Source organism: Phasianus colchicus, chromosome 7, assembly GCF_987193195.1.
Source record: "Phasianus colchicus chromosome 7, bPhaCol1.hap1.1, whole genome shotgun sequence".
NCBI lineage: Eukaryota > Metazoa > Chordata > Aves > Galliformes > Phasianidae > Phasianus > Phasianus colchicus.
Window position 1 is genome coordinate 32,277,844 of NC_143442.1, and position 23,849 is coordinate 32,301,692.

General features: G+C 41.1%; 2 protein-coding genes across 9 annotated transcripts in view; one reads left to right on the top strand and one right to left on the bottom strand.

The window, feature by feature from the left end:
* The window catches only part of RPE (ribulose-5-phosphate-3-epimerase), a 48,775-nt gene extending 32,649 nt beyond the window's left edge, over positions 1 to 16,126 (top strand). Inside the window, exons 7-8 of the transcript XR_016468438.1 lie at positions 9,503 to 9,594; positions 12,577 to 16,126. The gene's annotated coding sequence lies outside the window, so the exon portion shown is untranslated. The remainder of the gene's footprint in view (positions 1 to 9,502; positions 9,595 to 12,576) is intronic.
* KANSL1L (KAT8 regulatory NSL complex subunit 1 like) overlaps positions 1 to 23,849 on the bottom strand; it is a 57,147-nt gene that overhangs the window by 26,511 nt on the left and 6,787 nt on the right. For 6 of the 8 annotated variants that reach the window (XR_016468434.1, XR_016468432.1, XR_016468435.1 and 3 more), the window contains exons 3-5: positions 11,242 to 11,383; positions 7,325 to 7,522; positions 4,559 to 4,677 (exon numbers count right to left, since the gene is read on the bottom strand). Coding sequence is in view for 1 of the 8 variants with exons in the window: in XM_090144426.1 (XP_090000552.1) it covers positions 4,559 to 4,677; positions 7,325 to 7,522; positions 11,242 to 11,383 (459 nt within the window). In the remaining 7 variants the exon portion in view is untranslated. The remainder of the gene's footprint in view (positions 1 to 4,558; positions 4,678 to 7,324; positions 7,523 to 11,241; positions 11,384 to 23,849) is intronic. The other 2 variants (XR_016468431.1, XR_016468436.1) reach the window with 2 other exon arrangements.

Genomic DNA, 23,849 nt, shown 5'->3' on the forward strand with positions numbered 1-23,849 from the left:
GCACCTGTGTGTTTTGTTTGCTCTTCGATTAAGTGTTTTATCACAAAAAGAAATGCATCATTTTTGCTAACTTTTCTAACATTTCTTGCTTTTCCAAATTCAAGAGCTCTCCCCAGTGCTTCTAATACCTATGAACTTTAAGTTACAACTATTATTTCTCTACAAACCTACATTCTACACAGTTGTGCTAATACATGGAGACCTAGAATCTTGCCTAAATACTTGGAGATTGTCTGATTTTTTTGCTCATGAACTGAAACTTCAGTAAACCTTTAAAATCACTGTTGACTCCTTGTAGAGCTGCAAACCACTGCAAAACATCTGTATCAAAATCAGGAATTCTGCTCCTTCAGTTTAACCAATACAGTGCCATCAAATGTACTTCGTTTTCCCAGGTATCCCAATCTTATTTTGTTGCTGCAGTAACATCTGCCTGCAAAGATAAAGGCGTCCTGCAAAAATCCCTCAAGTTTTGCAGTACTGAAGACCTTGACTGCAACTCTGAACTGCCCAAGAAGTGCAAGCACATGAGATATCTCAGCCTTGGGTCATAACAGGCCATCTTTCTGCAGGAGCAATTGTTTTCTCTGCATGAATGGTTATTCTCTGTCATGAACTTTATCTGGTAGGATACAGCTTTATAAGAAAACTTACAACATGCAATAAAACATGAAAATGAATTTATTACAGCGCCGTTTATCAATCTTTTTGAGAAGTAACTATCTACTAATGGTACATTTTTATTAAATAGAAGTGCTCATTATGAAAGCTTCATTAAACACCATCCCGTGCTGCGCTGTTGTGGCAACGATGTTTTATTGGCATAAATCTGAACTATTCTTTTGACACATCAAACCCCCAACAAGCGATACATACTCAATGAAAGATGTGCTAATTAAGAGAAGAATGGTATGTATATAGAGGAACACACTAGTAAGTGGGAGACAAAGCCCAAAGCATTGAAGCATGATATTCTTAATGCAAATGAACTTTACAGCTTGAGAAAGAAATACAATATTGCAGGACCATGCAAAAGTTCCATTAAAGTACCTTCTCTGAATGTTTAAAAACTTTTGTTCCATTCTTATCTGCCCTGACATCAGAGAGTGGCAAGACCAATTTCTGAACTTCCACTATCACCCTCTTACATGAAAAACAATTTGGAAAAGAGCATTAGCACAAAAAGCTCCTCAGTCTCAATTTCTGCAATTGCTGCCTTTGTTCTGGTGTGCTACGTAGGTCACTGATAATCTCTATGCAACCTTTTCCAGCTGCTCTATTTACCCTCCTGTGCCTTCCAGGAATGCTCAGTTCTTTTTTCAGATGAAGCAGAGTTCTCAGTTCTGTGGTTTGGAGCTGCAGTACACAGCAATACCTTTTTCCTGCCACTCATGTAAACAGGCTTCCAAGTCAAGGCTGAAGTTATCCATGTATTTAGATCTTCATGTAGTATGCTTTTCAAAACAGGATTCTACAGAAGAAGCTGCAGAACAGAGACCTTACAGAACACATACATGCACTGGAAGCCACAGGACAGGCTCCATTTGTTCCGAACTAAAGATTTTTTTCCATTCCCCTCTCTTGATAAGGAAGTAATTCTATTAAGGAGCTGCTTCTATGAAGATTTACCTTCATCTGACTGATCTTTAGATCCAGATTCAATAGAGCAAAGAAAGGCTACATTAAAAAAAAAAAAGGGAAGCCGCTAACAAAATCATATCTTGATGAATGGCAATTCAAGTTTACTCACATTTAATCAACCAGGAACTGTACATGCACCACCAATTCCACTGGGAGCTCTCAAGTAACCAGCCATACTGCAACCTCCATCATTACCAACCTCAAAGCACCTCACGTGTAGACTTACTTTAAACATGGACTACATCTTTTGCATTAAGAGCCTACAACAAATTTCAATAATGTACTGAAGTAAAAATAACTTAAAATAGCAATACCATCCCTTCTTTTTCCATCTTCAAAATCCTAAAAATCACCTTACTTTCAAGTTGATTTTGATTTCTACTTTCTAAAATACACAATAAAGTCAGACAGTGCTCTGGAAAAAGTGAGGGGAAAATTAGCCAAGAAATGAAGTTAACTTCAGTATGTAACTGCTTGATTTAACTGCACACTAAACAAGGACACCAATAAAATACAAAAAGAAATGAAGCACACTCAAAACCACAGGTAGGAGTCAGTGAATTTCCTTGTGGGATTCTTAGGACGACTACTCTATGTTGTGCTGAATTACCACCTTTAATGAGATGTATTTATTTACAGACTTAAAAATATTTCACAAGAAGTGAAAAATTAAAATAATTTAACTGATTTTCAAGATAACATGTAGAAAAGTCACAAGCCTCTGAGAGTAGCCCTGCTGAGAAGAACTGAGGGGTCCTGCTAGATGAAAGACTTAAAATGAGCCAGCAGTGTGTGCTTGCAGCCCGGAAGGCCAGTGGTATCATGGACTGTATCAGAAGGATGGCAGAAGGGTGAGGGAAGGGATTGCCCCTCTCTGCCTTTGTGAGCCCACCTGGAGTACTGCATTCAGGTCTGAGGCCCTCAGCACAGGAGGGATGTGGAGCTGTCAGAGAGGGTCCAGAGGAGGGCCATGAAGAAGATCAGAGGATTGGAGCACCTCTCTTATGAAGACAGGCTGAAGGGACTAAGCTCTAAGAAGAGAAGGCTGTGGAGATATCTCATTATGACCTTCCAGTATTTAAAGGGAAACCATAAACAGGAGGGAAATCGACTTTTTACACAGGTAGATAGCAATAGAACAAGGAGAAACAGCTTTACACCAAAGGAGGGAAGATTTAGATTAGGGGAAGTTCTTCACTGAGAGAGTGGTGAGGTGTTAGCACAGGCTGCCCTGAGAGGATGCGGATGTTGTGTTCTCAGAGATGTTGAAGGCCAGGTTGGATGGCCCTGGGCAACCAGGTTTAGTACTGATTCTAGCTGGAGGCTGGCAGCCCTGCTTGCAGCAAGGGAATTGGATGTTATTTGATGCCCCTTCCAATCCAAGCCATTCTATCATTCTACAGTTATGATTCTATGATTCCCTTCCAGCAGCTAACTTACCACCTCCAGTTCTGAGCTACAGCACTGAGAAAATCTTCCATGTCTTCCCATTCTTCCTTAGGTTCTTACAGAGCATGGGTAGAAAACGACCAGCCTTAGAGAGAGCGCTCCCTGAGCTGCTCCAGCAACTGTGCTGCTCACAAAAGGGAAAGAGGGCTGATTTTGGACAGTTCCTGATAAATGTCTGATGGAAAGTAAAATGCAGAAGAGAAGTGGCTTGAAGTTGCATCATTAGGGTCCCTCATCATGAAGTAAACTTCATTCACATCTAAAAACACTTAAAAAAACAGGACTCCTTCCTTGTCCGTTGCACAAGGAAGTCACAGACTCATTTCTAATGGCCTTAATTCTTCTCTTCTACATACCCATCAGGGCACTTTTATTCCAGAATTCAGTGGACTATTCTGATTTTTCCCTGCATTACTTGTAAACAACCACTAGATCAGGAACACAAATGCCACATGACGGGACCTCTTCATCCTCAAATTTAGGGCACAGTCACACAGTCGCTTTGGCAACAGACGGCAGTTAAAGAAGCTGCCCATCCAAGCTGCTCATTATAATCTCCTCGTGGGAAGCTACAGCTTCTGCAGCAAAGCTGCTGAAAAACAGACAGTGTGGCCAGCCCTACACGGAACTGGGAGCCAGGGAATTATGTTCTGCTGCAGACACTGCCTAAAGCCCCTGGACCTAATAGTGAACACCTTCTTCAGCTATTGATCTTAATCAAGACCTGTGAATTACTCAGCTATGCCCTCATCCCCCCAGTCACCTTACCAAGAGAAATATGCTATATACCTAGGTCTTTTGTAAGATAGGACTGTAAATAATAATCTTAATAGTGTTTTGAGATTAATACTGAAAAGTACCTATAGGGTATTTTAAAATGAATAAACACAGAATAAAGTTACTAAAACTTATGAAACTACTAAGAAACATTTGCCCACAGCATTAATTTCAAGCTGCTACATCCTTTCATCCTGGAAAAGTAAGCCCATGAAAGATTAGCTGGCAAAGATTCATTTAGCCTCAAACTGAAGATGTGCAAACTGATGAAGCTATTAGAAATAAACAGACCCTGACTCATGTTGAAGTACAAGTGGCAATGGTCGTGTGTTCTACTAATCCAGTGAAATCTAGCTTGTCAGCTTCCTAGTAATTAAGCTGAACTCATGATGACAGAATACACTAAGTCTAAAATATGTAAAAATAGTGTGCAATGTAATGAGTCCTTTCACTACTGCACAGATACATTCTTCATCCCAGAACTTACTTGCGTGCAATTACGGTGATAGCATCATTTTATGATGTCTTTAAGAAAACAAAAATACACAACTTTCCAAGCTCAACTTTGTCACTCTTGAAGTTTACCAAAAGCAGTTCTTTTTTCTAACCTAATACCATAAGGATTATCTGTTGAATTTATATAACTTTTCCAATAGTTATTCCAAGAAAATAACACCATACTGTCACCTACCTGAAGGAGATGCCATTGACCAGCTGTCTGTGCCTGCAAGATTTGGATGAGAGAGAAGAAGCTGGAGACAGGTTGAGCGGAGCAATGAGGCTACTGATGATTTCACTCAGTTGTGCACTCTGGAAAAAATAAAAACACAGCAGGTAGTCAGACTTCTATCCACACTCGACAGCTCCTGGGCTTCAGTTGTTTTCCCACTTAAGATTCCAATCTCATACATCATGAAGGATCATATTTAGTTTCTTCTTGTGAATAACCAAGAGCTGCATGTTTATTTTCTTCCACATTATGCTCAGCTATAAAAACAAACAAACAAACAAACAAACCCACCCTTGAACTACCTGCCAAGGACACCGAATAAATAATACACCAAATAGATCTGTGATTTCAGTATTGCAGCCAAAGACTGTTAGAACAGCAGAAGAAACCAGAACATTTTACAGCTGATGTTACAACAGCTGCAGCTCAGAAAGCATTTCAACAGGAAAAAAAAAAGTCTGCTGTCTACTTATGGCACATTTTGTTCACTCAAAAGTATGCGCTCTTGTTAAGAGAATACTCTTCATTGCTCACGGCAGTAAAAACAACAAAAACAAAGAGAAATCCCACAAAGCCACCATTTTTATTTTATTCTCTATTTTTACAGGAAGACTATTGTAGCTATGGACAGAATGACTAAAATCTTCTAACAACCTCCAAACCACTGCCTTCTAAAATTGCCCCAGAAGAAACGCAGGTTATTTGGTAAAACCAAGAGCTGCTCCCTACAAAGCACTGAGTTGTGGACTGACTCCAGATAACGTTTCACAATGGTTTTGTTTTAAATGTCAGACCTCAATGGTTATTCTGACAATAAATGCAGCCTGCAGCTTGCTTAGAGGAAACTGCTGTATACTGAACACAAACGCAATGGATCTGAAATGGCATATATGCTTCTTAAACTTTTTTAATCACTCTGTATGCTTATCAGTCAGAACTGATTGCTCAAAACAAGAATGGCCAGAGGCTACCCAGTAACTTCTGCTTGCATTTCTAGGCACTATCGCTTATACAGGAAGAGGTTGAAAAAATTATTTTCCAGTTAATTACAAGTCAGGCCTTTTCTGTTAATGTTTAAGTGATGCATTCCGGTCATCGGGTAAAAATTGCAGGACAGAATAAAATATTCAGGGACAGATTTTAAAGCACAGAAAGAGCAATTTGGTCATAAAAGATCTAAACAAAGCAAACAAGATGTGAGTAACATATTTATCAGATTGATTTAAAAATCTCAACAAGCATTCAATCTGTCTGAAGCAAAGACTCTACTGAATGGAAAAGCACCACCACAATGGCAGACATCCAAACTGCAAGGAAAAAATTACACGTTTTTAAGATGTTGCACAGCTACGTAGAGAACTCAAAAACAGTCTTTAAAAAAAAAAAAAGGAAGGCTCAGTCATTTTGTATTTTACCTCTTTTAACAACAGACTGAAGAATTCTGTGGGAATGTGTGCAGAAATACTTCAGCCTACAGCATGGCTCTTCTCAACACGAAGAAACCCAGACCTTAGGGCTTGGGTTAACTTACAGAACTAATCATCAAAAACCCCAGCAGATCAAATCCCAAAGCTTAGTGTGGTACGAAAGGAAGAAATCTGGTGTGAACCCAGAGATGCACTGTAAGAAGAACACCTGCAAGTCATTTTCAGATCATCACATTTCTTGGGCCTCTGTAACTACTTGGGTACCAGTAAACACACTGCTAGTACTTAATTAGTCAAATGTTTTACTGGAAGAAAAGTGTGTTTAATTCTCCAGGTAGTTACTTAGGAGGGGACGTTCACCACATTCTAAAAATGCTCTTGGTTTACCTTGTGCAATTGCCAGCACTGTGCATGTAAATTTCCTGTTTCATTGCTTCCTCACTCCTGTCTGTTGTGGCTAAAATCCATCAAACAGGGGAAGCACTTCAAGAACAGGAAAGTATGACTATCAAATAAGAAAAATTGGCACAGAGATTCAGGAACAGGAATGGTAACTAAAGCCACTCTTACTCCATTTAAACAACATGCATATGAGCAAGAATTTACTGTGGCTGAGCAACATATTAATGCATCACGCCACTTTTGTTAGGTTTGCTTTACACTAATTGCAGAAATTCATTCAGGAAACAATGTTCCTGTATCTCCTTGCAATGAGACCCTGCCATATTCCTTGTATACCCTCTAGCAATACGAAACCTTGCTGAAGTCTACATTGTATTTCCTGGAATTAACCTTGAAAATGACTGTTTTGAACACCATGAACCGAAACTCCTCTCTACACCTCCACTCTGCCTGTGAAATACCTCTAATTCCTCAGCTCCTCACTGGATTGCTATGGCACTCGAAAAGCCAGATCAACAATGACATCCAGTTGGAGCTTTTCTACATACCTCCATCCTCAGCTTCAGTCTTTCATCTCACAGAAGTATTTCCTGAAACAATCTGTGGCAACCCTACCCTAAACCTAAACATAATAAAGAGGCAGGTTTGGGGATAGCTTTTAGAAGTGGTTATGTGGCCGCTTTGATGGAAACAAAGTGGTAACACAGACACATCAGGAATAACAGATTAATTTGTAAACCTGGTGTACGATGTAGTTATTTAGACCCTTGAATTCAACAGCACCCACTCTCAGGAGTGCAAAATAGCTTCTTTTTCAGAAGCATCACCACGGAACCTGCCCTGTTTCTGAAGTAAATCATTCAGCTCCATCGAGTGTTCAGTTCTCATTTTACTTTACCTGTTTTTCTATGTTTCGTAAAAGCAGGGTAGGACTGCTGGGTGACATTTCAAAGTCATGCTCCGGCAAAGAATCCTGTCTCTCAATGGCAGCTTGCGAATTCCCTGTGGCGTTTAATAAAGCTTCTTGGTCTGTCAACTGTATTTGCTTCTTCAAAATGTCTTTTGGAAATGGGAATTCTTCTAAGATCACCATCCCCTAGACAACAGCAATTGAACACAGTTGGTTGACAACGAATTAACCCTCCTAAACCATGCTTAAGGGGTGGCTGAACCTGGCACCTCCCCCTTAAATCCTCCCAGCAACTCTGGAGCACTTTGACTAGGTCTTAGATACACTCAACAGCTCAAATACAGAAAGAGTCAGTATTTTTATTAATGAAAAACTGCATCATTGATGCTACTCCCTATAACAGCAACCACACTACAGTGTTGTACCACTGCTTAAACATCTGTGCCAAAATTCAAATCAGAAATTCATACTTATTAAAACTACATGCTCATTTGCCTGCTGATTTAAGAAGAGGTTTTTCTGCAAAAACAACCACTCTTTGAAGCTGATTATACTTTTTGCATCCAATACATTTCTCTGAAGCATTTTTCTTATTCTTATCCATGCTCTAAACAAACATTAAGGTTTCAAGAGAAGGATACAAATCAAAACAAAAGCCTTTCATACTTTAATAATTGATTTTTAAGGTGAGCATTTTTAGAGCTTTGTAATTACAGAGGCAATGATCCTAAATGTTCTAGCAATCTCATCACTTTTCCAGGCAATCTGCACAAATCCAATGGGAGACACAACTTATCATCTAGATTACACTGCCCAGTAAGACAGCTGCAACTTTATTTGGTAGGGAACCAAAAATTTCAGAAACTAAACTGGGAAAAGAATACTGCCACTGTGCTTTTCACATGACAGATAAGAAAAAGTGTCAGATACATTCCCAGGTAACATCCCTGTTGGTTTGTTTCAACAAACTTAAAACATTAACAATAAGCAAAAACAACTTTGAAACAGCCAACAATTCCTGTGGCAGCCCCCTGATTTGTTACTGTCTTGAGAAATAATTTCAATACGTAGAAATAGCTATTAAGCCTCTGCAGGCATTACCCAAAGAGAATGGGAAAGAACTTACTGTTACTCAGATATCAACCAGATACTGAAAAAATGGGATCCCTCAATTATTCTGCTTCCACTCTGTCTTTGTGGTGAGACCATTCCAAAAAGAAGGGGAAGACCATCATTACATGAACACACTATTTCTTTTAGAAGGACAGACTTCACTTGGGACGTGCTTGTTGAACGTTAAGGATCCTGCAGTTTTACTCACACCTTGCACTCCTACCTCAGCAGCAACTTGCCCCAAATCACAAAAGCAACTTTGAGTTCTTCTTCAAGGAAGAGACTAGGAGAAAATATAAAATGGACCTGCTTTCCTAGCATCTCTAACTTATTCCTCTGTTTCAATTCAAAGCTGACAATAAACATACTCTGAAAGCAAACCCAGGTGCTTAAGAACTTGTATCCAAGCTCAAAACACCCATGGAGATTCTGGATTTCCGTCAGGTCAACACGAGATTTTCCACATTCACTGTTAGGCAGTAGCCCACCATCTGTGCTTTTCAATTTCTGGCAGATGGAAACAAATCCAGACAGTATCATACAATAATCTGCAGACCACAGCAGTTACGCTCAAGGAAGTTCAAGGATAGCCTTAATTTTAATGTGCCACAGGACAAAGTAGCCCAACAGCTTTAGAACAAAAGACAGCAAAATAAATAAACAAACAATAAATCACAGGTCATCATGGAAAGAGGGAAAAAATAACCCACAGCAGTCTGAAACACAAACTCTGAAACGAGAGGAAGCTCACAGGAAACTCAGTCATAAGAGAGAGCCCCCCACAGCTATTTCCACTGGAATTTTATTTTTTCAAGCTGCTAAATCCCAGTGACAAGCACGGAAAGAAGAAAGCAGAAGAGTAAGGAGTAAATTGAAAAACAGTATGAAAAGGAGTAGACAGAAATAGGTACATAAGAAAAGATAAATGAGGAACAGGAAAAGATTAGGAGTATAACACTGACTATAAAGGAATTCTAAAACTGGTCACAACCAGTAGGTTTTGGCAACCAACTTCTCTTACTCCCAGCTAAATCTTATTGTTTTATTTGGCAGATTTTTTAAATGGATGGACTCGGAGCTCCAGAGCCACTACTTCCGTGGGCACAAGGATGTAGCAGACACAACAGAGAAGCCCAGGAAACCCGGTAAGTTAACTATCTCCCTTCCTATTGTGTTCTGCTGTTAGAGGAGTTATGCTTTGCTTGAGTTACTGTTCACTGGCTAGGAATCATATTTTTTCCCACTCAAAACACAAAGAAAACACTTTAAAACTATTAAACAGCATACAAATTCTAATGATATTGTGTAACTACTCTGCAGTCACTAAATCAAAACAAAGAGCTCTTCTGTCAGTCCACATGACCTTCCATAACTGCTGCACTAGCATGCTATGAACATGTAGACAAAAAAAAAAGAAGAAGAAGAAGAAAAAAAACCTCAGAGCCAAAGAGTATTTGTCTACCTTCTGTATGGGACACAATGCCAAATACCAAACACCACAGCTGGTAAAAGGGGCATGAAGTTTACAAAAAGGAATGTTACTAAAGATCTCCAGCAGGAAGAAGACTGGGCTCTGAGCCAACGTGCCACTTAATGTGAAGAAAATGCATGACTGAAAGAATGCTCTCTCATTTCTCTGTTATTTACCTCTCACTGTTCTGCAGCCCGTGGGACCTATGCCATCTTAAAGTCTGATTTTGGGCATATTGGAGTGTATTTGGTATTCTGGACATTATTACAATATGGACATTCTCGCCATTCAGCAAAGTACAAAATCTCCTTTTAACTCTATGGGCAGAAAGGCAGGAAAGACCCTCAAGTAGAGGTTCTTCAAATATTTTCTTTCTTAAAAAAAAATTTGACTGTAGAGACAAAATTGGATATGTGAAGATGGGTTTTGAGAGCTACAAAAGAGCAAATAATAATTCTTTATGTGATCAGAAGGAAATGCTCTCTAGCATGATTTCCTTCCTTTTTCTTCCTTTCCTCCCTCCAAATCTCATGTTCAGTAACATAAAAACTAAAGCATCTCCTGGCTCCTCTCTATCTGCTTATCTGACCACAGCATAGATCACACAACTTTCATGTGGCTTATTAATGATGAGTCCAGAAGCCCTACTCTAAAACCTGTTACTATCACACCACCAGAATTATCACAAATGTTGGCTTCTTCTGTGTGAGACTGACCTGGACAAGCCATTACATTGATAGATAGATAGATAGATTATTAATGTTTCAGGAATGTGACTTTGCCACTGTCTAGCCAGTTTGATTTACAAAAGCTAGCACATGAGTTATACACGTTGGAATTTTAGTAATAATTAATCCTTGACCTGTTCAAAGTGCTGTACAAACATTAACTAACTAATCCTTAGAATAAGCATGCACTGTAAATAACAGAAAAAGCCCCCAGACGCCCACGACGCAAAAATGAATAGCCAAACATCCCTCCCAAAAAACAAATCTTCTTCCACAGTGGAAAAAAATAGTGTGATAAATGACATGGCCTGTTCCAGGCCCCTGAAAGTCACTAACAAAGTCCCCAGCTACTAGGTAGGAAGGTAAGAGTCCTTGACTCTCAGTCCTGTACTGATGCCTCTAGGGTACAATACTTTTTACCTCTTGATGTCTTTCCTGTTAACCTTTGTGTGCAATAGTCTGCTTATATACAAAAACTCCAGGGCAAAACAAACAACAGCAATGAGGAATCAAAGAAATAAACATTACAAGAAATACTGTCAAAAAAAAAAAAAAAAATTCAAGAAGCCCATTTATGAGCTAACACACAATACCTTGGTGGCACGTATCTGCCTGTGAAGGTCAGTTAGTTGTTGGATTTTGTATTCTAGTTCTGAAATCTGGGCTTGAAGCCATGTCCAACGGCTGCCAATTCTAGCTCTGTCTGCAAGCCACTTCCATTCAGAAGTATAGCTGCTGTGAAGACAAAATGCTGGTTAGTCCAAAAATAAAGATAACCACATTTGCACAAGAACATTTTTGACAGCTGCTCTGCCTCATGGTGCAAGTGTCTCAGTTGCTTTCAGTAGATACCTGGTTATACCCATCCAGTTTCACATCAGCTGATTGCTGTAACTGCAGAACTTGCTCAAACCAGTACAATGTTCACAGAGCATTTCCAGGCTAGGCTACTTTCCTGTTAACACATTATAAACCCTAAACTGCCAAAACTACTGAATTATATCAGGTTAATGCAGATTACAGACCTGTACAGAATTCCAGTACCCCACCAGCTAGAACTCAAATCTGTCTGCTGTTCCTCCCACAAGCTTCCAGGAATATCGTTTGTTAACAATTGTAATCTACTAAGACAGCAATGACCAGCCAGGTTTCCAGTCACTTCACCAAAAACAAAACTTAGTTTAACTTTCTTTTATTCAAGTTACTTGATAAACAGAACTGGGTAAGTGTAGCACAGCTAGATCAAAACTCTTACTGCTGTTAACAAACAGGTGGGTGTTGGAACAGAGGATATGCCTCCAGTTACTTGACATCACACTAAACTCATCCCTGCTACCGGAAAGCTTTACTCAAACTACATATTAAATAATGAATGGTGTAATGGTACAACTCAATACATCATTTGAATGGTCAGGTAAATTCAAACAGAGACAACTATTTCAAGAAAATGGCTGGTGTTTTTTCCCCATCAAAGTTGTCAAACAGTCCGGCAGAACTAAATAATTGTGAAAAAACTCTAACAGGAAAAGAAGTGCTTTAAATCCAACAAGTTATTGGGATAAACTGCTTGGTCTGAGCCAAACTGCATGACACTACATGGCAAGTTTTACACAGACTGATTACGTGAATCCTTGTTCCTCTGCCAATAAAGAACATGGAAGTATCACAAAAGAAACAAGAAAAGACAGACACCAGAATCTAGAAGCAAATTCTTATAGAAGCACTGCACAGCTTCAAGCAGAACTGTGTGCTGACTATCTCAACAATGAATTCTAATATTTCAACAGAAAAGGTTACAAAACATTACTCAAAATCTCTGAATGTTCAGTCTCAGTCAGCTATCGTAAGAGTAGTAGATACATACAGCCTCTGGTAGATTACATTTAAAATACATAATTTTTCACCTTTTACTACTAATTGTCTTTCAGTTTGTGCCCACATCTTAATCAAAAAATAACTCCACAAAAGCAGGACAATACAAGAAGACCAGGTGCAAGAATGTAGATCACACTGATGCTGGATGGAACAGTCTCTGGTGAAGGTATATTCTAAAATAGACCATAGAGAGGGGTACAGATGAGAAGCAAAAAACCCCCAACACCTGCCCACACAACTGGGAAACAAAAAGCAATGAGAAGGACTGCAGGTGGTCATACATCACATACACTGTATGAAATCAGAGTCTGTATGGGAATCCATACTCAGATAGCCAGCCCACAACAGAAGAACCATTCTTCCAACCTGAAGATAAAGAAATCATATCTGTACATTATTAAAAAAATCCTCTCCAGAGTTGCATCACAAGTTATTTGTCAAGTGTGTTTACATAGGGTTTTTTTCTCAAGCACAATATTAAATCTTGAATTAACTGCATGTGCCGTTAAATACATTATGTAAATATTTTTCCTTCTTTCTAACATACTACATATTTCTTGAGGCCTTAAAGTAAAATGGGTATGTAATTAAACTCTGCTTGTTTAATTGCCCTGTAATAACAATGTCCTTAGGCTCCTCTGGAAGGACGGCTTCCCACCAAACTAAGCACAGACGATCCCAGACCAGGCTCACACCAAAGGAAGTGATTTCAGCCTCTCTTCCCTGCTCGCACCTCTGCCACCCCGTGCCCAGTGTCAGTGCAAAATATTATGGTAACCCAAGTGATGAGCAATTGAAAACAACATTTTTTAATTGATAAGTCTCTAATTCCTATTATGTTGTAAGGTACAGCCCAACATTCATTCAGTAAATAAATGAGGCAACAAGTATTTGTGGAGTCATTGGTGACTGGAAGAAAGGCAACATCACATGCATTTTTAAGAAGGGTAAAAAGGATGACTCTGGGAACTACTGACCTGTCAGTCTCACCTCTGCGCCAGGAAAGATCACAGAGCAGATCCTCCTGGAAGGAGCATCCATTCCAGGGATGGAACACCTCTTCTACAAGGACAGGCTGAGAGCTGGGGCTGTTTGGCACAGAGAAGACAAGGCCTGGAGACTTCCAAGGCGAGGCTGGACCAGGTCCTGAGCAACCTGATCTAGCAGTGGGGTCCCTGTTCACTGCAGGGGAGTTGGACTAGATGACCTTTAAAGGTCCCTTCCAACTCTAAGGATTCTGTGATTCTATGATCTTTTTATGAACAGGAGATTACCAAATGCTTTTAAAACACTACAATAATGAAGCACTCTAGCATCCTTCTTTCTTTCACTTTGTAGATTTAGTGATGGAGAAAGCTGTTCTACGATAGCACCAGTGAACTCATTAATTCTGCAGACCCAGAAAAGGAAAACAAGTCCACAAAGGTTACAAACATCACAAGGACTTTTAGTGAAGGAGGAAGCCAGGCAGGAGCTACAGCAGAACAGCTGGGATTGAGACAAGAAAAAAAGGGGCTGTCCCATTTCCTGCATGCAGAGCATCTCAACTTGGTTTGCATGCCTTTGACATCATACATCCCTCACAGGAATTCTAAATTCTGTCAACAGTTCACGCATCACATTTCCAAAAGCTTCTAAGGTCAGTGCCAGAGTACTGTGAAATATTTATCTGCGTATAAATGTCCTGCTCCTGGGATGACTCCAGATCTGGAGGTGATCTCCTGCGTTCCTTCAGGGCCACGAGAATAGGAAGAAACAGGGTGATACTCATTTTGCAGAAATAAAGCATCTCGTGAATTTCTCTAGAAAAACACACTGGAATTGAATCAGAGGCATAATGTGTGGCTGGCATTTCTGCTGTTTTGGTTGAACTGCAGGAGGTCAATCCTGCGCAACTTGCAACAAAAGAAGACATGCAGTAGAACAAACAAATCATGGAGAGAACAGGCACAAATGCAGAAAGGCAAACAATGATCAAAAATGTAACTCTGAAGTTGTAATGCACCACCCCAGTAAGACCGAACAGGCAACTGATGAGCACTAAGCAACACTATCAGTAGGACTGAAAAAAGTTGTTAGTTGTGATCTATAAACAGAATATATGGAGGAATTCTGCAGGCTATGAATCCTTCCTCTCAGCTCCCTACAAACCTCAACACTCCTCCCTTTCTCCCAAAAAAGAGGAAGGAGAGACAAGAACAGATGATGTGTTTACATAAGCAGACCAACACTGCAGAAAAGCATCAGGACTTTGAAAAGTGTTTTGTTCTACCAGAGCCTCCATGAAGATGAAGATGAGATTTGTTTTCTAGCAGCGAAGATCAGTCTGTCCCAAAGAACAAACCTGGGCAACCTAACTGAGTGCAAAGGGGACATAGCCAGAACAGCACTGCTGTGCTGGGCACACACTGCTGTTTGGGTATCGCATGGCTTGGGGTTTTTTTTTTGGTTCTTTACATGGAAGAGAAAAGGGAGGAATTTAAACCTCCTAGATGTGTTTTATTTTTATATGCAAACGAAACAAGGAGCATGAGTAACAGCTCATAAGTAATGAAAGGTAACATAGTGATGTCTTAAATGCACAAAAACCCATAGAATCTGGGATTGATAGTTAAATTCCCAGTAAAGCCAATTAAATAGGTCTGGTGAGTACTGGAAAGTCAGTACTTCAGAGCAAACAGCTGACTGCAAGGCAAGATTCTCCACATGTTTGTTGCATCCTGAGAATTAACATGAAATGGAGCCTTCTAGCCTAGTGCTTTTGAGTGAGAACATGTAACATGCCCCTACCGTGACATGCCTGCAGGAACAATGACAGGATGCTTCCTACTGAACAGGAAAGGAGGATGCTTGCAGCAGGCCCACACCATGACTCCAAAACTTGCCAGCCCACAGCACAGTCTCCTTCCTAAAGCTTTGTTCCAAACAAAATCAGAATTTTCAAGTTACAACGTTCTTCAACAAGGACAAGATGGGAAGCAAGGCATTCACACTGCGTGAGTGGGAGTAACTCCAACTCAAAAATTCTTCATTAAACATAAGAATGGCAGCTGCTCCTGACACTTGTATTTCCACTTGTGCTTTCTATCATGCCACATCCCCTTCAATTTATTCCCACGTTGTTCTGGTATCAAGTTTGCAGGTGATTCAGTCCCAGAGCAATGCAGTGATCCTGAGTGCAGCCATGCCTGCTGCTTCACCTTCTCCTCTCAGTGGCAACTCCTGTGCTACCAGACACTCACTGCCAATCATGTGACACTGACGTATATGAGAGAAAGGATCAGCTCATCAACTACGGATTAATTATCCTCAGGATAAACAGCTCATCACCTTCCTTGGAGGGAGTCAATGAAAACAACGGTAGAAGTTCATCGCTTTGATGAAAGACTCGAGTCTGGAAATTGAAAAACAAACCATCAAAATATTCTTCTGATCCTTAAATCCTATCCAGACATCGTGTGACTCATGATGAAATTCATGAGACACAACACACACTGGAAATTATCATGCATCTCCTGACTCTCCTGGGACAGCTCACTCAATTGTACAAAACCCCCAAACATTTCACGTTCCCCACATGGCACTGTCTGACCAGAGCTCAGCAGCACTCTGGTGCTCTGCATGTCCAACTATGAAATGACCTGCACAAGCTTTCTCAAGGTCTAATTCTTCCAGCACGCCTACTTCATGTTTATTTTCAGAGAGAACTAACTTCAGTTGCTGTTGAAGTATTAACTCCCCTTGACCAGTTCACTGTTAAACCCATAATAACCACATAACTGAAAAAGCAGCAAGTGCTGCTTCATGAACAACATCTCTTCCACGCATTCCAGAGTGTAAACAAGACTCAAACAAACGGCAACAAATAGAATCCTCTGGTATCATAGCCAAGCAGTGCTACACAACACAACATTGCTCACCCTGACAGTTCAAAGTAAGCCTGCCCTCAGATCGCACAGGAGCAGTCACTGCAGACTGAGTGCAGAGAGCAATACCCAACTGTTTTGTGAGAGTATTGCCTGGTTTGTGGCACCAAACCAGGCCAGAAGGTCCTTTAGGAGGCTCTCTGGTACTCAAGAGTTACACCGAAATCTCTGCAAATGCCTGCTACCAGGTCATTCAGGCTTGTTATCTTCTTTGGTGTTTAGCAGGAGTTTTACCTGGCAGAGATTTTCCCCTGAAACACTACACGGCTTCAGAGCAGATGGGTGGCAGCCCTCCCTGTCATCTACGGACATCAGCAACTGCTTATCACAACGCCTGGCACCCACACCTGGTCCCACCATCCCTGACATGCCGTTGCCATTTAATACTTTCAGAACTGCACCCAATGACATGTGTTGATACTAATTCATAACACGTATCTTGCCTTCCCTAACTGGAAACCTTCATCCAGGTGAAGTCAGATGAGTCATCAGGCCTGAGGATTTCAGGCAATAATTCCTAAGGTTATCAGTCACAATCAGCTGTAGAAGATAACTGAAAATATAAAGAGAAGAAAGGAAAATTTCTGTGCGTGGATACAGAAGAAGACATTTAATAAGAATTTAATGCTGAAGCTCTGTATGCTCCCCTATCTGAGAAATTACATCTTCCAATCTGAGGAGATGCCATAGCCAGTATTTGCCAGGTATGGGGCTCCTGTGCCCAATCATTACTGTAGGTCTTACAATAGAGACAATACGGTTGTTAAACTTGCACTGAATTGCTCACCTACGGCTCAGCAAAGGCAACAAATTCAGCTTGGTAAAGCACTGCTGTCTGTTAGGGGACTGAGCTCCAGCAGTTCATAGCAGTTCTGGTAGGTGTTTTTCCTCTTCAGTTCTGTTTACGTCATTCTTAACAGATGCTAATGATAAAAGGCCAACCTGGCTGGTGGAGGCACAGTCAGTTAGGATATTAACTGCTCAAAAAGTAAAAACCTGCAAAAGGAAAACAATCAGCACCCTTTCACCTTTTAACAACAACAAAAACCCCTGCAGAATTCAAACCTGCAAATGTTACTTGCTCAAAACGTTTTAAAATGAGTTTGTCAGTTTCCATCAGCTGCCCTGGCACTCCAGCTTCCTTCACATAATTTCACACAAAGCAGCATGAAGCAGAGCAGCAGGCAGTGCTAACATGCAAAGAAAATAAAAATAAAAATAAAAATAAATAAAGACAAACCAGCTCAGGAATATCAGGGCTGCCTGGAAACAGGTTTTCTTGCCTTTGAAATGGCACATCAATAGACTAACAACAAAACGCTGGGAACACGAGCCTAGAAATCCCCTGTAAGCATTACACAACTGCCCTTGAAAAGAGAGCTCAAGAAAGCACCGCTATGTTTGCATCCCACAACCAACATAACGTAAGACAGAGCTTACAATATAAGCCTTTAAAGATATGTACAGTGGAACATTATAGCATACAAGCAGTGTTATCAGTGCTGCCCTGCCACCCCTGAAGCTGGGCCCCCAGACTTGCACCTACACTCTCAGGAAGAGGTAGGCAGGGGCTGCGTGCCCGTAGCACCTACTCTGGTTTGTAAGTGCATGCAGTACCAGGGACTGCAGGGACAAGGTGCCAAAAGCCATAAATGTGTGGTTGAACAGGACAGCCTTCCTGGTTTGGGTGTTTGGTAGAAGCCTGGCATGGAGTTCTGCTGAATTCCATTGTTAGCCTGCCCACCCCCTGCCTGAGAGGAGGAGGAGGTTACAAAGCATCCATCTCCATACATGCTTGTGTTTATACTTCTTTCAACACCAGATGCAATAATTAGAAGTTTGTTAATTGGAAATATATTAATCTGTAACACAAAACTCTCTTGCCCACAGCAGCTAGGTAAAATGTTTGGTTGAAAATAATTCACAGTTATTTCAGTTCTAATTAAAAAAGAAAAAAAAAAAAAAGACAGGTCAGTATGTTTAAATCTGATATCTTAAGTTACATTCCTCACCCATATTTAGCAGTATGAATGAAAGCCCATTACAGGAGAGCATTCCTATTTTGGGAAGCCTTTAAGCACACTTTTTATTTCACATGAAAAGGAAAGCACTTAAATGATTTCCTGTCTCAAGGCCCATGTATGCAGACTTTCAAGGGATCCGGATGCGTCCCTTTGAAGCAGATTCTTAAGGAATCAATGTTATCTGCGAAACGCAACCATAACGCCCTCGCTTTTCAAGGTGTTACACACACACTTTCTTGTTGATTGTAAACAAATCTTTCCACGAAAACAAACACATTTTACAGCTTAGCAGAAGGATAAAAGCTGGCTGTAAAACCCAGCTTAAATAGCAGATCTCATCAGACAACAAGTGCTTCGGCATCTACCATGTCATTAAGTGTGTGAGCTTATCATGTATATACATGTGTCTAATTATTAGAGTCTCCATTCTACTGTGCTATGTTGACAGTGCATTAAACTGTCATTTGGAAGAATACCGCCAAGTTTGTATTTCATATGCATTCAACACTTATTTAATTCAAAAGCTTTGCCGTTCCCAGCTCTGAGGCTCTCTTGCACGTTACAACTTGTCCAACACGCTGCCTTTCCTCACAACCTTCCAGTTGGCTTTCAGCAGCTGCAGAAATACTGATGTAATTACAGGTTAGAAACCAGGATTCTCATTCACAAGAGCATTGCTCTGGTATTGCAAGAAGGAAATCTTGCTCAAAACCAAGTCCTTGTTGCTGTGTATCAGATATCCACAGAGAAAACAGTACGTGTGCGTGTGACCCTAAAGAAGTTATCAATCCCCCCTACAGAAATCCCAGCAAGTGAGGTCGAATATATTCTGAAATAACACATGTATCCCTCGAATGAAAACAGAAGGTAACGTAGAGCAAGCTTTTCTTTGATTCCCTGCACACAATTCTCCTCCCACATGTAGTGACGGGAGCCAAGAATCCAGGGAATGGAATTCATGAAAAAGCAATGCCTAAAACTTGTCAAAATCAGCACCTATGAATTCATATGTCTTCAATGGTCATCACACTAATCTTTTATGCAAATAAGACATTTCCTTCACTCATATAATGAAAAGGTCTTAAAAACTGGAAACAGTTAGGGTTTTGTGCTTAAGAGAAATGGAGAACAGCACTGCTGGCAGACTCTCTTCCTCCCCTTCCCAAAACCTGAACTTGGTTCTCTTATCAGCTTTGAAGTGAAATTACAGCTCAGAGTGGAAAATTAGGACTTCTTGCAAAAACGAACAGCTTCTCCTCATAGCATGGCTGAAAGATGGGCAAAAAGCCCCAGCCCCCAAGCAGTGCCTTCTGTTGCGAGGCCTGCAGAACTGCACTGACATTGCTCAATTAGCCATGAGAAAAACTGCAAGGAAAACTGGAAAATAATCTAGAACAAACAGATCCGAACTGCAGATACTAGTCATAATATTTTCTTCCTTCCTCTATTCTCTCCGCCTTATTGCTCCCCTCCCTGCCAAGTATTTATACTAAAAGCAGATTTCCAATCTTCCTCTTCCCAACTAGAAATCTAAGGGGAAAAAAAAAAGACTAAGTCTTGTTTTTGCTTTTCTTTTTTTTTTTTCTTCCCCCTTCATATCTCTTCACATTCATTATAAAAGATTCCAGGCACAATAAAGCCCATGGGCATGGAAAAATACAACAGTGCTACTTCGTCAGGCATGAGGTTGCTGGAAGATAATCAGTAAAATGTGTCTTTCAAAATTCAGAGGAAAAGCATGAAAATATTTCTGAAGGAAAAAATCCCACCAAGCGATGCAAAAGGGTTTCATTCAGATGAGGGAAGGAGGATTGGAGAAATAGGGCCCAGGACTTCTTGCAAGTAGGCAGATAACAACTTGTTTTGCAGAAAAGTCTGTTGTAAGAAGCTTTTCTCTCTAATCAATTAGGTACAGACATTGCTATTTGATGGAGTGAGCAGCTGTGCCTTTAAAGAATGCCAGTGATAGATCTTTTGATTTTGGAAGATCACTCCGTGCATTTGGAAAGAAAAAAAACCAACAATCGGTACTGTGAAAGTGTAAAGGTTTCCTAAATAGCCACATCTGGCTTTTCTGTGGTATGCTGTGAACAGTCAGAACCTCTAGGCACATCAGGAACACACAGGAAATACAGGAATAAGGATGCAAGGCTGCCCCAGAAAGAAATGTTACGTAGCTCCTTGAGCAGAGGTGTGCTGCTGAAAATACTTGCAGTTGACATCCTCCCCAAAGTCATCTTATTTGACATCATTTCTACAGGTAATCTTTCATTTTCACGAACCTCAAAGGAAGACTGAACAGTTCCAACTGGAACGAGCTGATGCAATGTTGTCTGCGCTGCATTTCAGGTGGTGGATGTGGGCTGGGAATTCCCAAGGGAACTGCTTACACCCAGCTCTGTGATGTCTCACTGGGTCCTGCATTCACTTTGGTTATCATACCTGACACAGAGACAGTGACTGGCACCTGAGTTCTGTCTTTATTGAAGCAGGAAGAAGTACCACCATATCCTCAACATAGCATCTCGAGGGACTTCTCACACCCAAAGGAATGGTACAAGGAAATACTACAGAATGCTTATGAAAGTTTGCTGCACTGCCAGAGAAACCTTTCACAATAGCTGTGATGAGCTAAAGACATTGCTGAGCTGTACACTGAAAGCAAGAAGTCAGAACTCCTGCAATGAGCCAACCGTTCCTTCAAGTTTCCCCTTGACAAATACTCAAAGAACCGAATGTGTTTTGACTTTCGTTTTGTAGACGAAAAACTTAACATGAGCCAGCAGTGTGTCCTTGCGGCTCGGAAGGCAAATGGGATCCTGGGCTCCATCAGAAGAGGGGTGGCCAGCAGGGACAGAGAGGTGATTGTTCCCCTCTACTCTGCTCTTGTGAGGCCCCATCTGGAATACTGCGTCCAGGTCTGGAGCCCCCAGTACAAGAAAGACAGGGAGCTGTTGGAGAGGGTCCAGAAGAGGGCCACAAAGATGATCAAGGGACTGGAGCACCTCCCCTATGAGGACAGGCTGAGGGAGCTGGGCTTGTTCAGCCTGGAGAAAAGAAGGCTGCGGGGTGACCTCATTGCAGCCTTTCAGTACCTAAAGGGAGCCTACAACCAGGAGGGGAATCAACTCTTTGAAAGGGTGAGTGACAGCAGGACAAGGGGAAATGGTTTTAAGCTGAGGGAAGGGAGATTTAGGTTGGACGTCAGGGGGAAATTCTTTACGGAGAGAGTGGTGAGGTACTGGAACAGGCTGCCCAGGGAGGTTGTGGATGCCCCGTCCCTGGAGGTGTTCAAAGCCAGATTGGATGGAGCCCTGGGCAGCCTGGTCTAGCATTAGGTGGGATGGTTGGTGGCCCTGCCCGCGGCAGGGGGGTTGGAGATTCATGATCCTTGAGGTCCCTTCCAACCCTGCCAATTCTGTGATTCTGTAAGAAATGGGACAGGGCTTTCCAATTGATCTAGAAATCAGAGCACAGTGACTCAATAACTAAAACAGCTCTCAGCTCATGAACACACCAAAGATCCCTCGTCTGAGGACAGCACCTGTGTAACGCACAGGGGATGAACAATGGTATAAGTATCTTGTAACAGCTATTTGCAACTGAACAACATGGGTATTGAAATAGATGGATAAAGACAATCTGACTCAAGCCACAGAGCATTGAGATACAGCTCAGAAGAGCTTATGTCAACACTCATTGGGCAAAACTCTTTCCAGGATAATGGGAATGAACGGGTTCAAAGAGCTAAAAATAGCTCCAGATTTTTTTCTTACTGTGAAAAACTGGGTCTGGAATCAGATCTTCCCCCTCCTGTAATGGAAGCAGGCTGGGCTCAAGTAAACCTATGAATGGGAAGCTCCTCCCCCCTTGCACACTGAGTTGATGTAGCAAGATACAAAGGATGCAGCTATGACCAGCCACTTGTACATTTATTCTCTCAAGTTAAATGCAATCCATATTTTGTGATACAGGTAGAACCCAAAGATTTTCCCCACTCACAGTGCATTAATAGAACCTTTTAACATCTAGGATATTACGAGAGGAGGAGTGTTTCCACATCAGTGAAAGTCTTCACTATGAGAAATAATGGTCCAAAGCGAGGAAACGAGCATTCTCTCACCACATAATCACATTATTTCTGGGAAGCACTAAGAACCAATTCCCTGGGAGAAAAAAGTGTTTCAAAGCAACATAAATCCACTTAGCAAAAATAAAGATGGAAGCTAACTTTGTTTTGTTTTCTTGTCCAGCTGAAAGGCAGTCGAAAGAATCTTGAAGTGGTAAAGCAGAAATAAAAGCAAATCTCAGCAGCTGCACAGCTGAACAACTGACAGACCTTTGCCATCCACAGGAAGTACAGTCTTTTAGCCAGTAAGACAAATCTTTCAGAAGATGAACAAAGAAAGCCATCCCAAGCATAAGATAGTGATAAGTTCAGATGAGAGACAGCCCATCCCCACTGCAGTGTTAATTCAGGCACTGGCTCAACCTATGCACACAGACAAAAGTCTCCAGCTTAAATTAGGTGGTGCTTTAACTCTGCACTTGCTGGTCCAGCAGCACAGTTCAAACACTGTGACTATCATGCTGACAAGGCAGCAAAGCCTCTGCTAACACACACTACCAACAAGCCATCCCTGCTGCTTGACTGCTTTTAACCATAAGAACATAAAAAAGAAGGGGGGGGGAAGAGTTTGCACTGAGTAGGCCTACAGGCATCTACCAGGTCTCCTGCCTCCTAGCAGCAGCCAAGGTAGCAGTCTTGCAACGGGGCAACACAGAGCTAAGTTTCTCCAGAATACTCCCTCGCCTTCCAGGCAGCCTGGGGATTTCCAAGCCAAAGGTGGTGCTGTGTCCTTAATAATCCTCTGCGGACTTTTCTGTCAGCACAACAAAACAAACTGAATAACCCCTACGTGGAAAGATAACTTCAGTAATTTGAAGGCTACAAGAAGAAATAAAGCTGGAAGACTGGCGGTATGAGAAACTGGACTGTCCCTGGCAAGAGGAAAAGAGACAACCTTCACAGTGAACTCCAAGTTTTAGATTATCAGCTACCCTCCTCTGAGAATCAGAATTTCACAACAGTTTTCCCCACTCAGTTCATGTAATCACAAGATAAGAATCCTGGAGGGAAAGGTATTACTCAGAAGTTCAAACGTATCAGCCAGGAGAGGAAAGTTCAATTTCCAACACTGTTAAGAGCTAGAGATGCTGGTTTTTCATTAGAATATTTCAAAAGGAGAAGAGTACTTTTGCAGACTGAAATATTTGAGTTGATGGTAACTCAGCTGGCAACACATTATGCTCTGGGCTGGTCTCTAATATGGTGCTTACCATTCTGACAATATGCAAAACAAAACGAAAAACTCT